General features: G+C 36.2%; 1 protein-coding gene across 5 annotated transcripts in view; it reads left to right on the top strand.

Moving 5' to 3' along the window:
• SLF1 (SMC5-SMC6 complex localization factor 1) overlaps positions 1-14958 on the top strand; it is a 39512-nt gene extending 24554 nt beyond the window's left edge. For all 5 annotated transcript variants that reach the window (XM_055699908.1, XM_055699906.1, XM_055699907.1 and 2 more), the window contains 7 exons: positions 2047-2194; positions 4446-4591; positions 6552-6727; positions 7218-7351; positions 9326-9418; positions 9813-9995; positions 12420-14958. In XM_055699908.1, coding sequence (XP_055555883.1) covers positions 2047-2194; positions 4446-4591; positions 6552-6727; positions 7218-7351; positions 9326-9418; positions 9813-9995; positions 12420-12901 — 1362 coding nt within the window. In that variant the 3' untranslated portion in view covers positions 12902-14958. The remainder of the gene's footprint in view (positions 1-2046; positions 2195-4445; positions 4592-6551; positions 6728-7217; positions 7352-9325; positions 9419-9812; positions 9996-12419) is intronic.
• Positions 14959-15249: the final 291 nt, after the last annotated feature.

Raw genomic sequence — 15249 nt, 5'->3', positions numbered from 1 at the left:
CTATGTCCTTGATCCTGTCACTTACTTTTGTTAAAATTTTGCTGATTTGTTGCAGTTGTGTAATTTATTTCCTGCAAAGAACTATTGATGGAATTAAATTATTCACCCAATATTTTGCTTTGGGGTCCAATGATAAAAATGGTATGCATACTTAAGGGAAATTTAAATGCATTTCAGATGTTTTAAATTAGTTCTTCAGTTTCTACTGCTGAATCCTCAGAAGATAGGTTGTAATGTAGCTTTTAAAATATTTAAATTTTAGTTGGAAAAAAAAATATTTTCACATTGTTGACATGCTGTATCAGTGTTCTCAGGGTTTTTTTCATTATGGGATCACACAGTTTGCGTACAATGAAGTATTGTGATACAGTAAAGCAAAGGGCAAACCAAATCAAGTAACGCTTAACAGAGGAAGTAGGGCTGGAAGCAGTCTCAGAGATTATACTGCCTGCCCACACAGTGTTTATTTGTAGTTGTGTTTATTCCTTTCCTTTTGAATGACAAGTAAGTCTGTTAACTTTAGGGACAGTATTTATGTAGGTCTTGGGCAAATTATTTTGTAATCTTTTTATTATAATTCTCATCTGTGTCACAGTCTCTATTGCTCACATATGTCTGTCTGATTTATTGATGGAGCTCAAACTGTTTCAGTCTTTGGTGCTTTCCAGCTCTTGAGGGAATCTTATTAAATTATTTTAAACCAACCTTGAATGTATTTGTTCTCAAAAGAGTATCAGACAAACCATTGACTTTGGCATGGGACCACAACAAAAGACAAGAGTTTTGTTTCCTTTAAGTAATTCTATACAATCTAAAGCTGACAAACAAGACAATACATCTTCAGTTCAATTTCCCTCATCCAGAATTGTCCGGTTTTGAAGTAATCATGCTCTTTTGCTACAATGCCATATATCTGCTGGTGCTATACTGTAACAGTCGTGATTCTTTGGTACAGCCTTATGTAGGTGGCTCTGGGCAAGTGCATTTCATGTGTTCTTACTGTGGTGCATGTATTCTTCCAGTCTGCAGTTTCAAACCTGACATACAAATACTGAATTTTCTGTGGTTGTACATGCGGTCAGAGGAGTAACTTATTTCAGAATCATCACAGAATATACTTCTACAAGGCACAGAATGGTGTTGAGTAGACAGAACTGATTTGACTTTGCACAGACTAAATCAGATGCTAGAAGTGCTGCTTTACTCAGCCAATACTGATGAAGTGAAATGCTGACATGGGTGACCAAATTATGTTCGTCTACCTCATGGTACTTTTTGGGTAGCACATTAAAGTGCTGTATATTGTGTCGATGCCTCCTGGAGAAGATAGTGCTTTGGCTTTTTTATCTACACATCACCGTTCTGTGCAGGTTCAGGGAAGAAAATGGTAAGGCTAGTACCCCCAAGTATCTCGCTAAATTTGCAGCTGCTAGTCTCTTTGGAATTTTTGGTAGCAGAAAATTTCATGATCCCACAAACTGTCTGCCAAGGTTTTTTCTGTGCAGGAAACTAATACCTTGCATCTCTTTCTGTTTTGGCACAGATATGCACAATCACAAAAGAAGCTTTAATGTCATAACGAAATCTTCAGGAAAAGAGAATCCTAATAGAAAAGGGAGAATAAGAACCCTGTAACTGTGAAATTAAACACAAGGTTAACTGGCATAAATGCAATACCTGAAATCTTATGCTTAAACAAAAGCTAACTCATAAAGGAATCTCACTCTGTACTTGTAAGCTTTGATCCCATTTTGCACATGTTCTTTTAGACAGGTTGTTTTCAAATAACTGGTGTTTCTCCAGTGCCAAATCTTAATTTGTATGGCATCAATAGCATATAAATTTTGTTGACCTGGCTGCAACAGTTAGCTTTTGAGCAGAAAAAGAAAAGCCAGTGAAGAACTGATATGGCAACAGAGTGGGATTTTACCTAAAGAAGTTGACTAGTATTATTACTGGTACATTATCAGTGTGAATTTGTTACACAGTACAGGTCTATAGCTACTCTTTTTTTAATATTTTTCCCCACCCCCCTTCTTCCTTTAGGCTTTCAGAAGCGAAATAGCTGGTATATTAAATGGAATTCTTGGAACTGTAGTGGAATATTGGGTCATATCGAGCTTGCTTACAGACAGGAATGTCTTTCACGAAATAGCTGACGATTTGACACAGTACCTTGTCATTTCATGTGATGGTAAGTATCTGAAAGGCCTCTCAAAGTCTTTTAATCAGGTACACTAAAGTCCTAACTAAAATCCTTGTTTTACTTTTAAGTTGTATTTTGCCTTCTGTTGCAGCTGTGGACTCACATGGTGTGATGCGTACATATGCAGGAAACTGTTTTATTGTGGGTATGTGTCTGTTTGGCTGGCTGTCCAAACAAAGACCAAACAGAACAGGCTTTCTTATTAAAACCTTTCTAAATAAGTCTCAGTAGGTGTTAATGGGAATGCAAGACCATACAATGTGAAGAAGAAAAAAAATATTTGGAGCTCTCTTGTCAGGTTAGGAAGACCTTTGGGCATATCATGGTAAACCATAACTTCAGAGAGGCAATTGGAGGTGCCTTAGCTCAGACCAATTCTCAGGTGAAATTTTTCATTCCACAAACTTGATTTTGTTTGCTGAAGACACTTCATCCCTAAGCCCAAAAGCTATGCTGAACTCTTTGACCCACAGAGGCTTCAAAGGAAACATTTCAGCGTCTCATTCCAAATTCTTACACTTAATGGATTTTATTAGAGGGGTGGAGGAAAATTCCAGCTAGTCCTATGAATCACTATTGTTCCTCTTCATTAAATATACTAGACCAAGAGAAAAGTCCTGACTCAAATGAATCATTATCATTTAACATGGAATGTCAGTTGAGGTATCTGTCCTTTTAGCAACTAGGGGGTGAGAAACTCTAAAGACCGAAATAATAATTTCAAGAATATGGAATGTTTTTATTTTCCTTTTCATAATTCCCACTGAAGCCCACCCCTACCACCATCCCGTCCAATTAGGAAATAGTGGAAAACTGTAACTCAGCTGTTACACATGTATGGAAATCCTGGTTTCAGTCGTCGTTTTCTCTAGAGAGAGGTGTGCATAGGCTTCATTTAAAGTGTATCTGCCTTCTCCTACCTGGACACTTGAGAAGAACTATCCTGAAAAAATTAAACTAGAATCTTAGTCTCTAGACAAATAGTTCCATTCTAGTCTTAGAGGAGGCAAATCATCAGAACTGTTATAGTCTGCCTTAGATCTTGGAAAGCTGTATCAGCTGGGACTTTATAGTATTTAAATCAATGGAGCTTTTAGTATCTACTACTGTTGCCACCTCTCCAACTGCTTTTCCAACTTTCATATAATAGGGAGAAACTTGGATATATGTTTCTGCAAGACTTTCTTATTTTCCTGTATACAAATGAAAAATTTGTATACAAAAACTATTCATCTCTCATTGAGAACATTCACAAGGACAACATTCACAGTCCAGTTATAAAGAGTAAAGATCCTTTGACCTATTGATGATTCCTGCCACTTGGTTCAGTCCACAGCACTTGAAGCCCCAAAAAACTGTTCCAGAGTTCTGACTTGTGTCACTCTTAAGAGTAGAAAATGTCTATACTCTCAAAACTTGTGTGTCTGTTATGATTGAGTCTACAGATCAGTTAATACATAAGAAGCACTTTGTAGCAGAAGAGAATATTTCCTCAATACAGTAATGACTTTCTTCCTCATGGCAGACCTTGCATTCCACCTGTTCTAGTTGCTGTTTTGACAAAATTATTTTGCTAGAATCAAAATACAAATACCAACCTAAGAAAAACCAGTCATTCTGTCTCCTTTTCCAAAAAGAAGAGAGGTAAGCCAGACATATGCCTGATATATATTGAAACAGGTATAGGTATATATTCCTCTTCCACTGTCTGTTTTGGGTTTTTTTAAGACAGTATGAACTATTTGGTACATCTGAATGGGGTTGAAATTTGCCTATGGTCACTTTTCATGTAGAATTTATTGGTCACCCTGCATTACTTGCAGATTTCTTTGTTAGTGTGTCACACCTTTTTTGTGAATTGGGTTTGTATTGTGTCACAGATTTTAAAGGTGATCACTTGCATAACTTCCCAAATAAATAAATTCATTCTCAAAGACAAGTTGTAACTTTTATAAGATTATATTTAAAGTGTTTTTTAAAATGTTGCACATAAAAAGTGGTGCTTTGCTTTGTCTTTCAAAAATCTGTTGACCATTCTCTTAAAAGCTGGTCTTATTATCAGATCATGGATAAAATCTTTTTTGAGTATTTTAGTAATTCTTTTGGAGAATAGCTTCTGAATCTGCAACAGCAGAAAAAAAAAAGTCTGGAAGAGCTGTCTTCTAGATAGCTCTAGATACACAGGTTTGTATATTCTTGTTTTAAAGCTTCTTCCCCCACACCCTTTTCTTTTGTCCAGTTTTTTCAGTGGATGAATTAAAAGGGTTCATTTGTTCCATACCATCCCGCTGGCTTCAAATGTATGTTGCAGAAGCAGTTTTTAAAAGAATGTGTTTAGAGAGGAATATAACTGTTTCTACAGATCCTCTTTCTCTTCAGAAAATAGTAAGTAATTCTTCTACTCCATAATAACTTATCACACTTAAGTATTTTACAAGTAATTGAATTTATGAAAATCTTGGAAAATATCTTTCTTTTGTGGTCTAAGGTCATGCTCCTTGTATGCATTGTTTTCTACCCATACATAGGCTCTACTGCATTTAAATTTCTCTTTGCCCAAAATCTGGGTTCAGAACCATGGTAAGATTTTTCTTGCCAGAGAATTTGTAACACCTGATTAATCTGTTTACATGCAGTTAATATGAAAAGTCACAGTGAAAGCTTTTTAAAATAATGTCTGATGTAAATACATTATTGCAATATTACATTTGTAATTAAGGAAAATGCCAAATACAGTGTGATTTTTCCTGGGTTGTCTTTTCCTGTAGTTTTTTTGAAGAGGTGAGAGTCTGTTATTCTACTGGGTCCAAACACTGGTTACACGATTTTATGTATTTGAACCACAGTGTATTCCTGTGAATTTCTCTAAAACTTTCTCCTACTTGCAAACTTTTGCCTGCCTTCAAATCACAATTTGTGATAGTTGATGAGGAAACACATGATGAAAGCTTTGCAAGAAATTCTCAAAACCATGGCTGCTGGCAGGATACAGGCAAATTGAGGAGATCACACAATAATTACATGCCCTAACTTAGAGCCTCATTTCAGTAATTTTAATACTAATAACCAAACAGGATATGTAATCCATAGGTGTTGCTTTATATTCCAAAATTCTATAGGTAGAGTTGAAAAACAAATTTACACCTTTATACATTTTTTAAATGTAAGCTTTCCTGAATTTTATGGCTTATTGTGAGCAGAGAATATTGTTTATTAATATGTTGTGTTTAAACAGAGCTCAAACAAAAGACTGTCAGAATTTTAAAAATATACCAACTATATATCTAATATTTAACGTATGTTGCCAACACATATGCAGTAGCATTTGCTGTTTTTAGTATTGCCATGACTACTGATCACTCTCTGCAGCTACTTAAATGTAAATTTTTGTAGTGCTTGAAACAAGTTGCGGCTTCCCTTACTGTGCCTTCTTTCTCATTCCATACAATAAATATTGACTATTGTACAATTTGGACAGCTCTTCTCATACAGCATCTTATCAGCTAGGCTTTTCTCTGGGTTCAAATAGTGACCTCCTGCTCTCTGTGGTAAATGTACAGTGAAGGTGCACCTAAGGTGCCCCTCACCCCTCGCAGGTTGCCTGCAGAATCTACAGTAATCTGCTAGATTGTCAAACCCTTTTTAATATCTTTCTTCATATATAATAATTGTGTAATCGTTGAATGAGTCCCCTTGCTGGACTTTGTCCTATGCTTTTGCAGAACTGCAGAAACTTACAGCTTTTTCAGATGAGCTGTATAGGTGGGATGGAAGCTCTGTATTACTGGAAAGAAGAAAATATTTACAATATCCAAAGCTGTCTAGTAATAAGAGAGCACCTGAGAGGTAACTAGCTTACTGCCTTTGCAATGCTCAAAGGCTTCATCCAACCCCTCACCTTAGGAGAGATGAAGGAGGGGTGTGAGTATTTCTTTACCAAAATTTTTCCCTGGGTTTTGCTCCTTGGGTTGGGAGCAGGAAGCTTGTAAATACTTTCATTAAGTACCTGAGAATCCGTTAGCTTTACTTCAGTCTTATGTCCAGCTAAAGTGATGAACATTTTGTTAGCTACCAAAAACTTGAGAGGTGTCTAGAATTTCCCACTTTCTGGCTCAGAAACAACCCACTCACCACTGAGGCCAGCATAAGGAGTGAATTGCAAGAACACAACAAAAGATTGCGGAAGACAACCTTGAACAATCTATATATGCAGCCATTTAGGGATCATATTTTTTAAAATTTAGAGCGTGGTGGATGACTGCTTTGCATCGAGCACAACAGAAGAAAATGACTGCATTTTAATATTCTGTATACAAAGTGATTGAAAATGTTACTTTTGCAACAGGTCTGTTCCTATTCATCTGCTTTGCGAGAGGTAGGGATGCATGCGACAAAGAATGTACATGAAGTAAAGAAAAAGAAAAGGAAAATAAGGCAACGGCCATGCCCCAAGTCTCAAAGGGCATTACAGATGCTAAATGGCGATAAGCAGAACCAAGTCAAAATGCTGCCTGATCTACCGTAAGTAATACCTATAACATCACCAGTTTTATTCTGCTTTGGGGGACAGCTTCTGACCTGACACATTTCTTGAACTTTACGTGACCTGTTTTGTTGTCTACAAATTACTGCAACTGACAGAAAGCTCCATTGTAAACCTGTAACACCTCTGGGCTGGGGTTCCCCCTTTCTCCGCATCCTCCATCTCAGTGGAGGTGGATGTGGTTGTATTCTCCCAATATTAAATTTAAAGGGTAAATAGAGGTTGAACCGCTCATAGAACTGCCTTTAAAGAAAGTTTAATTGTGGGTAATTTAATTTTATTACTGTTTAAAATACAGTTCTAATTAAATGACATAGAAATTATGTAATTAAGACATTTCAGAAATAACTCTGAAATGGATAGATCTGAGTGTGCTGTATATACACATCTAAAAGCATTAAGTACGTATACATTATCTTAAAATATGAAACAGTCATTTTAGACATGTCCCCTTTGCTTTCTTTTCAGTGACTTAAGTAAGTCCCTTCCATTGAAACAAAGGCTTAGAGCAAAAGCAAAAGTTAAAGTTGAGACTGCAGGCGCCGTAGAGAATTGCTACCTTTTGACTAAAGAGGTACATTTTTGCAAGAGGAATATTAAAGGTATTCTAGATATCTAATTTATGTTAAGAACTTTATATGATTAGAATAGACAGTTTCAGATTTAAAAATCTTGTCCTGATGAGTGCTGAAGTGATGGCTTAAGCCCAAGAATTATTTTCTTATGGTTCGTGTTTCTTTTTTCTGATGTCTATTTAAAAGGAGGAATTGTATATATGGTGGAATAAAGCTGCCTTCTTCATTCCCCTCCCCCTCCCAGATATTAAATACAGTGTACAGCTTGTGTGAGCTCATTCCAGTCTTGCCTGCCTTACTTTGCTAATCCACCTCAACCTGTGCTTGGTAGGATCAACGTCTTCTGATTTGAAAGTATAATTCAGTCTTCATCTCTTTCAGTCCTAGACATTTTGTGAACAAAGACTGAGGAGTATGCTATGTTACATAGCTGTGTTAAGCATATGGACTGTTTTCTTCCAGGCATTCAGCCCAGACTATGAAAGGCATTTGGCTTTTGTCTTAGCTATACTGGAACCCAAGTACCTAAGGAATAAAACAGCATTGCAGTAATTCATTTGCTTCCTACTTATTACACAAATTTCATAAATTGTACTTTGTGTGAGCCTTTACCTGAACAGAATTACTTGCTGGAACTACTTTTTCTCATCTTCATCATCAGAAATTTACCTGTGTCACTTAAAACACAACTATATTGACACCCAAGAGAAGGCTTAGAAAAAAAACTAGCAAAAGCAAGCTGAGATTGTTCAAAAAATTAAAAACAGAATTGTATCATAAACACTGAAGGACAAAAAAACCTCACCCTCTTTTGGGATTTAAGAGACTTTCAGTAACAGAGCCAGACCATGCATTTTTAAAATTGGTTCTCTTTCTCTTTATTGCTTTTGCAAGTAAAATTGATGTGAATTATTACATGCTGACTTCTACAAAGAAAAGTAAGCTGAAGGACTAGGGCAAAAAAACCCAAGAACAACAAAACCCCTACCTTTTTTTTTTTTTATTCTTCCCCTGCCAAAATTGTAAGTAGTGTCTTCTGTTGAAAGAATGAGTATGGAGCTGACAGATTTACATAGTGAAAGTATTAATATACAAAATATACCATGTAAATCTTATCACAAAGGCAAAGGGATTTAGCCTGAGATATTTTTCATTTCTTAGATGTTTGTTGCATCATCTTTCACCTGGCATCAAGACTTTCCTCTGGCTCTTGTTCAAACCTAATCATTTAGTGAAAGCAAAACAGCATTTAGAATGAGTCTGAAGTTTTTATCATGCAGAAACTAATGGTGTCTTTACATATAAGCAGCAGTTCTCAGTTGCTTGCTGCTCAGTTTTTCACACTTCCTTCAGCTTTACATGGTACTAAGACTTGGGATTTTTTTTTCAGAGGATTTTCTTTTTATTATTATTATTAGGAACCGTTCATTTATTTCTCTCTCTTTTCCCCCCTCCCTCGCTACTGTAGCCAAGTCAGACAGCCTATTGAGAAACAGCAAACCATCTGTTAACGGATTTGAAGTTCTGAATTATACTTGAGTGTGTAGAGGCACTCGTGCTTAGCCAGAAACATTCATTTGAATTAAGCTATAAATGCTGTGTAAAAAGAACCATACATTTTAACGTAGGTTCATGAATAAATTTAAGGGAGGGCAACTGCACTCTAAAGTTTTATTGCTTCAAAACCCAGTATTTTTGGTGTTCTGTGATCACTTGGTGCTTTTATATTGTGATTGAAGCTTTAAACCTTGAACTGGGGGGAGATAATTCCCATGTTTAACCATTTGCAATACAATTTCATTGCTGGATCTCTGGTGGAACAGAAGCTCTGTGGGTTTTTTTGAATTTTCTTAAGAGATGGTTAAACAGGATAAAGGAAAATCTTACTCATTATTGAATTTTCTGGCATGTAGCCAGGTCTCCTAGTTCCAGGCACTTTGATTATTTTCTTTAGTTGCTATCTTGCCTAGTCTAGTGTAATCTATTAATTTTTTATGGTAGGAGAGACAGCCCTGCATAACGCTTGCATAAGTAACAAAGTGGAGAGATTGATTCAGCTTCTCTCTTCCCCTGGAACAGACATTAATGTTCAAGGTAAGTTATTCACTTTCTCTACAGAACTAAAAAATTAAGTCAGATAAAGAACTGCTTATTAATACCTGTTTGGTAATAAAGTTAATATTTATACTATTAAAACTGACTTTATTGTTTTAAACAACACAAAATAAGGGCTTTATAGCAAACACTGAGGAATGGTTAATTTATACCTGAAGTGTGTTTTAACATCACATCTTCTATTGATTTTCAAAAGTGCTATTTAATTTTTTTCAGATTTTTTCAATAGAATTTCTTGTTTTGAAATCACAAGCTGCCGCTGCAGCCATGATGAATACCAAAAAGTAAAGTGTTTTGCTGTCTAATGAATTACATTATTAACATTTTAGTACTACTTCTGCTGTTTTAAAACTTCCCTTGATTTATAATTCAGACTATGCTGGCTGGACGCCTTTGCATGAAGCCAGTTACCATGGCAGCACAGTGTGTGTCCGTGAAATTTTGCAACGTTGTCCAGAGGTAGACCTGCTCAGTCAAGTGGACGGGGTGACTCCTTTGCATGAGGCACTGTCAAATGGACATGTAGAAATTGGCAAGCTGCTACTTCAGCATGGGGGTGAGTGCATTTATGCTAAACTGGTTTAGGGAAATTATCCACTATTTTAAGTCCATATGAAGTTCATGGTGGTTTTCTTAATAGTTGCTTAAAATACAATGTTATTATGAAATATTTATTTTAAAACATTTTTAAGCCAAGCTGTTTTGGTCACAATAAAAATAATACTGTTTTCACACTTATCTTGATCAGCTGAATATGAAATTAACCAGGATTTTCACATTTTTTTCCAATATGGTAATGTTTTTATTATGCATTTTACACCATATGCATTGTAACTATATTCTCCAAACTCATTAATGAAGATAAAGATTACCTAGTCACCAAGCAAAGCTAAGGATTTTCTTTTGTTTTGATCTATTTTTACCGTGATGCAAAAATAGATCAGTAAATCTCTATATAATCATGTATTTCAACATAAATTTGTTCAGCATTTATGAAAATTAATGTGATGGTCTTTGAAGAACACAATTAGCTTGGTAATTAGTTTAAGAAAGGAATCTATATTGTAATCGTGATAACTGCTGTTTAGGGATAATAGTGGGAGGGATGCCTTAGTTTCTAAAAAAAGATACATTGCCCCTTAGGCAGACACATGATAAATGTTTTGAACAATATTTTTTGTTCAGTGACAGGGAGCTTGTATCTTGTCTTGAAATATACTGTATCAATATAATTAGTGTATTTTTTTAAAAAAAACAACACTGTGAAGAATGGCGTTGGATATCAACTCTTCCTTCTTTTAATTCATTTGCTAAAATGAGTATTTGCGATATCCTTACCATTGACCTCTTTTGTCAGTTGAATCTTTGTGTATTATATACTGAGGCCAAATTTTTTCAATAAAATCATTCTGTGTATAGCCATGAGGCAGAAGAATGCACTGTATTTAGATGGCTTATTACTTAATTAAGGCAGAGAAACAAAATTTCATTTCATTCTTGGCGTAAGACCCTCTTTATTTACAGTCTTCTCCTGCCCCCTAAAGGCTATTTCTGTGTCTGTTGTGCAAGCACTGGCTCATAATCAATACATTCCTCTGCAGTTCTGCCTCTGTGTTTGCTGAGCTTCGGTTCTCTGGCTCCCAGGTGTTTTATATATCTACTGAACCATGTATCTGATGTGCCAAGCCAATACCTGGGCTCAGTTCCATCGGTCTAAGTGATGCAGTAGCCAATATTATAGTAAACCCAGCTTCTCAACTGGAAATGGCATTGTACTGACAGATGTGCATTTTTCCTAGGCGATTGTGAAGAATAGGTAGTGGATGATCCTGTTCTCCTAGGGGAAGAGCTCTACTTGCACTTGCATTCATCAAGGTTTTCTGGCAACTCTAATGCTGCGTATACCCTTATCTTTGCCTTTGTCACACTCGGGGGTTTGGCCTGTCAAATAACTGACAAAACTATGGTAGGAAGCATGTTACCCATTCAGTGTGGATTTACTCAGCTCAATAATTCAGAGCACATCTCTGCAAAAACTTTTTCTGGTTCCTGTCTAAAAACCTTCAGCTTGCAAAGGTTTTTACATAATCAGCGATAGGGTAAAACAATACAGCTTTGGTCACAACAATGTTAAAACTTCTAGTATGGATATGTAATGCAGTGAATTACCTTTTGTAATTAAAATAAAATTAAAATTCTGAAAATGTATTAAGGTTAAAATTACATCGTTACTTTAGCATAGTAATTCAAATTTACCTAAGAAGATTCCTGATGTGTTCATCTTTGAAAAACACCACCTGTAGTGCATTAACAGCCTTCATTTTTTTTCTTAATGATGTGGCCTTTCCTAAACTTATCAAGACATCTGTAACCGGTTTAAATATTTAAATATTAATAGCTCCACTGTACTAATAAACAGGAAATACCCAAAGAATGTAGTATAATTGGAACAAGTAAAACATGTCCCACTTTAAATCTACTTACTAATTACTTCTTGCATTTCAGAAGTCTGTTAAGAGGAAATTTTGTAATGCAGTTGTTGAGGAGCATTTGGGGGAGACTAGGATTCCTACCTCAGTAGTTGTACAATAGTTGTACGTTGATGCACAGCTTAGGACAAGGTTGGCCACACCATCCAGAAAAGTAAAACAAAGACCATCATGGTAATGTGTCTTTAATTTGGAGTCAATGTCAGCAAATAACCTGGTCCGCAAAATAATAGAACTTTACAGCAGCAATAACATTACATTTTTACGTACTCCGTGTAAATTAAGACAATATCATAAAGAAACTGTTACAAAGGGTCTCTCTGCATGTTCTAGATTGTATTGCAAATGTGTAACACATCAGTTACTTCGACATAACAGTACAAAAAGGAATTTAAATAGACATCTAGCTTCTGGCTGAAGACAAACCAAGATCTTTTTCAGCTGCCAAATCAAATGTGCTGTTATTATTAATGTTTATATTTTCCCTGCAGGACCTGTCCTTCTACAGCAGAGGGACTCCAATGGAAATTTGCCACTGGATTATGTTGAGTCCGTACCAGTAAAGCAAGAACTTTTGAACGTTGTGCATCCAGGAGAGAGCACTGAAAGCTTCTATGAATGCACACAAGATTTTTGCAGTCAGCAGAAAGAACTGTGGTTGATTTTATTTAGTAAGATGCTGCTGAATTTTTGTTCCATTTATAATCTGTCCTCACCCTTTACTTCGACTCTCAGAGAGGTAGCTTGTTCAAATGTACTTCCAGCAATGGCTCGTGATATCTGTAAGATGAAAAATACATTTTCTGGGGATTGGTTAGTAGACACATATTTTAGAGAGCTAGAAACTTTTGAAAAACTACCACAGTTTCTTCAAGAAATATCGGAAAACATGCTTTTCTTCCCTGGGGAACAGAAGAAGACTTTATTAGCAGCTCTGGAAAACATGGCAGAGGAGTATCAGTTATTTACTTAAAACTTTCTAACAGTTAGCTTCCAAACAAGCCACATTAGTCAAATCTTGACTGTTAACCCTTGGTATTGGGCTAATTATCTTTTTTCCAGCAACCAAAGAAGTACAAATTTCACAGCCCTACATGAGCCGTACATGTTTAGCTCTCATGTTGTTAATACTTTCCTCTAGCAGAACCTGGAAGTCAGGTGCATTGATTCAGTGCATTGTTTAAATAACATTTCCCAGTACCACTGACTTACAGTGGTCAGACAGATCTGCGTGCCTGTGACCATCGCAAGAGGGTGCTGTATTAATTGCACTGAGTTAAACTTTGTATTTTATGTCCTGGAAATCTTTGTTACCGATCTCACACCATAATTCTCTTTGGTTTCCATAGGTAGTGACCCTAAAGTTAAAACATTACAGGTAACACTTTTTCCTTGAGAAAGGCTTGTGCCTATATATTGTAATATCCTTTAATAAAACTGACGTATCTGTCACTAAACAAAAGCATATGGAGAAGATATTCTTTCTATCCATTTTTGTTTTATTTATCCCTGTCCTGTAAAAATTCAAATTAAGTTACAACTTGTGAAATACAAAAAAGAAGGTAGTATGTCATTTACAGAATCAGTGTGCTGGCATTTCGCATGTCTGTGTTAGTTTGATAGAAATGGTCACACAAGGGCATGTGGAAAATCTTCTTCTCCCTCATCAGCACCATGGCGCTCATAGTCACGTTCACTTGTGCAGCGACTGACTTGAGGCCCAGATACTCGGGTGATTTGCAAAACTGCAGTAAGTACCACTGACTGCAGCTTTAAAACGATCAAGTCATCTTGCTCCTTTCCAGGACAGTGATGCTGTGAAGCGCCAAATCCGTCAGCCTAACTTACTGTGTCCTTGGCTTTGCTCTAACTTGTGTTGGCTTGCAGTGGTTTGATAAATCCATTACACTGGCAGTGTATAAAATGATCTTGTAACACTCCTGGGATTCCCTCAACTAAAGATGCCGGTGGAAGCAGGGGCACAAATCTAGTTATGCTGGCAGGTGAATTTACAAAGGATTAGACAAGACAGTTTATGTACTGGGCATCAGATTCTGAGACTAAGTATGCATCTCCTTAAAAATTACACCCCCTTTAATATGAGAGTTTTGTTCTCCATCCTGTGAATACATGCAAACTACACATGATAAATCCTCTAAACTAATCCTGTAACCTAATTTGGGATAGTGTGCTACATATTCTATCAGATGGTCCTTTTAATTAATTAAGAAAATCCTGTTCTGTTCTTTAAAGGTATCAAGGCTTATGTGGCAGCAACTACACAATTGTGCTGCATAGGGTTGGGGATGTGGAAGAGTTACGTGTTTTGGAGAGCCCTTATTGCACATTTATACAGCAACAACTATTCTTCCTGCTTTTCATCTGTAGAGATCCAGTGCCAAACTCGTTTCAGAGGAGGGTCTGGGAAGGGAGAACCTTCTAAGAGAAGTTTATCTCTTCCAAGAGAGAGGAAAGCGCTGCTTTAGAATAAGGGTACCTGACTTTCTCCTAACATTCAGTAATAGATCAGGAGTAATTTACAATCTTAGCCTTCACAGGGAAGGTACTAATTAGCAACATTTCCAATTCCAATTCTTCTATAATAGCAATTTATAATATTTCAAAAAGAACCCTAAAAGAAAGGGTGTGGATAATAGCTGCTTCTGAAATTGATGTTACTTGACTAGAGGGAGTAAGTTACATTGATGCAGCTGGCTTGCAGCACATCAAAACTTCCATTTAGCCTTTCTGCAGCTGATATATACGATCTCATAGCAATCCACTGAAGATGCTCAGACTGAGCTGGTCTTGGAACCAGACCTTCATTACAAATGTTCAGTGTTTATTAATGACTGATTATTATTTTTATACGTGCATGCAGAACAGCCTGTTCTAATAGAATAAATGGTCAGTGCATATTGGATTTGTTTCTATTTGTGCAATTTTTATTTTTCTTTAGTAAGAAAGCAGCACCCAAAAAACTGTGTCATATATGAGATGGATTAATAAATGTCAGAATTCTTTGTTGCAGGATGTGATGAAAGAAATGCTATGTCCATACTTTCTAAAGAAATGCATGTTTTGCATTAATTTGGCAATAGCAACATTTCTTTAGTCATGAGTTTGGTAGGTAATTGGGAATTTAAAGTAATTGGGACTCAGAGAACCACAGAAAAAGAATTCTAGTGGATCTGGAAAAGCAGATGTTTTAGAATATTCAGATGTAGTTACTGAAATGAAAACAGGAAAAGCATTTTTTGGTCTGATGACGATTCTGCTTACACATCCAAGATATTCCCACAATTACTTGCTATTATCTAT

This window comes from Falco cherrug, chromosome Z (assembly GCF_023634085.1).
Source record: "Falco cherrug isolate bFalChe1 chromosome Z, bFalChe1.pri, whole genome shotgun sequence".
In the NCBI taxonomy this organism is placed as follows: domain Eukaryota; kingdom Metazoa; phylum Chordata; class Aves; order Falconiformes; family Falconidae; genus Falco; species Falco cherrug.
The sequence above is the reverse complement of the archived record's forward strand: the minus strand, read 5'-3'. Positions and strand labels throughout refer to the sequence as shown.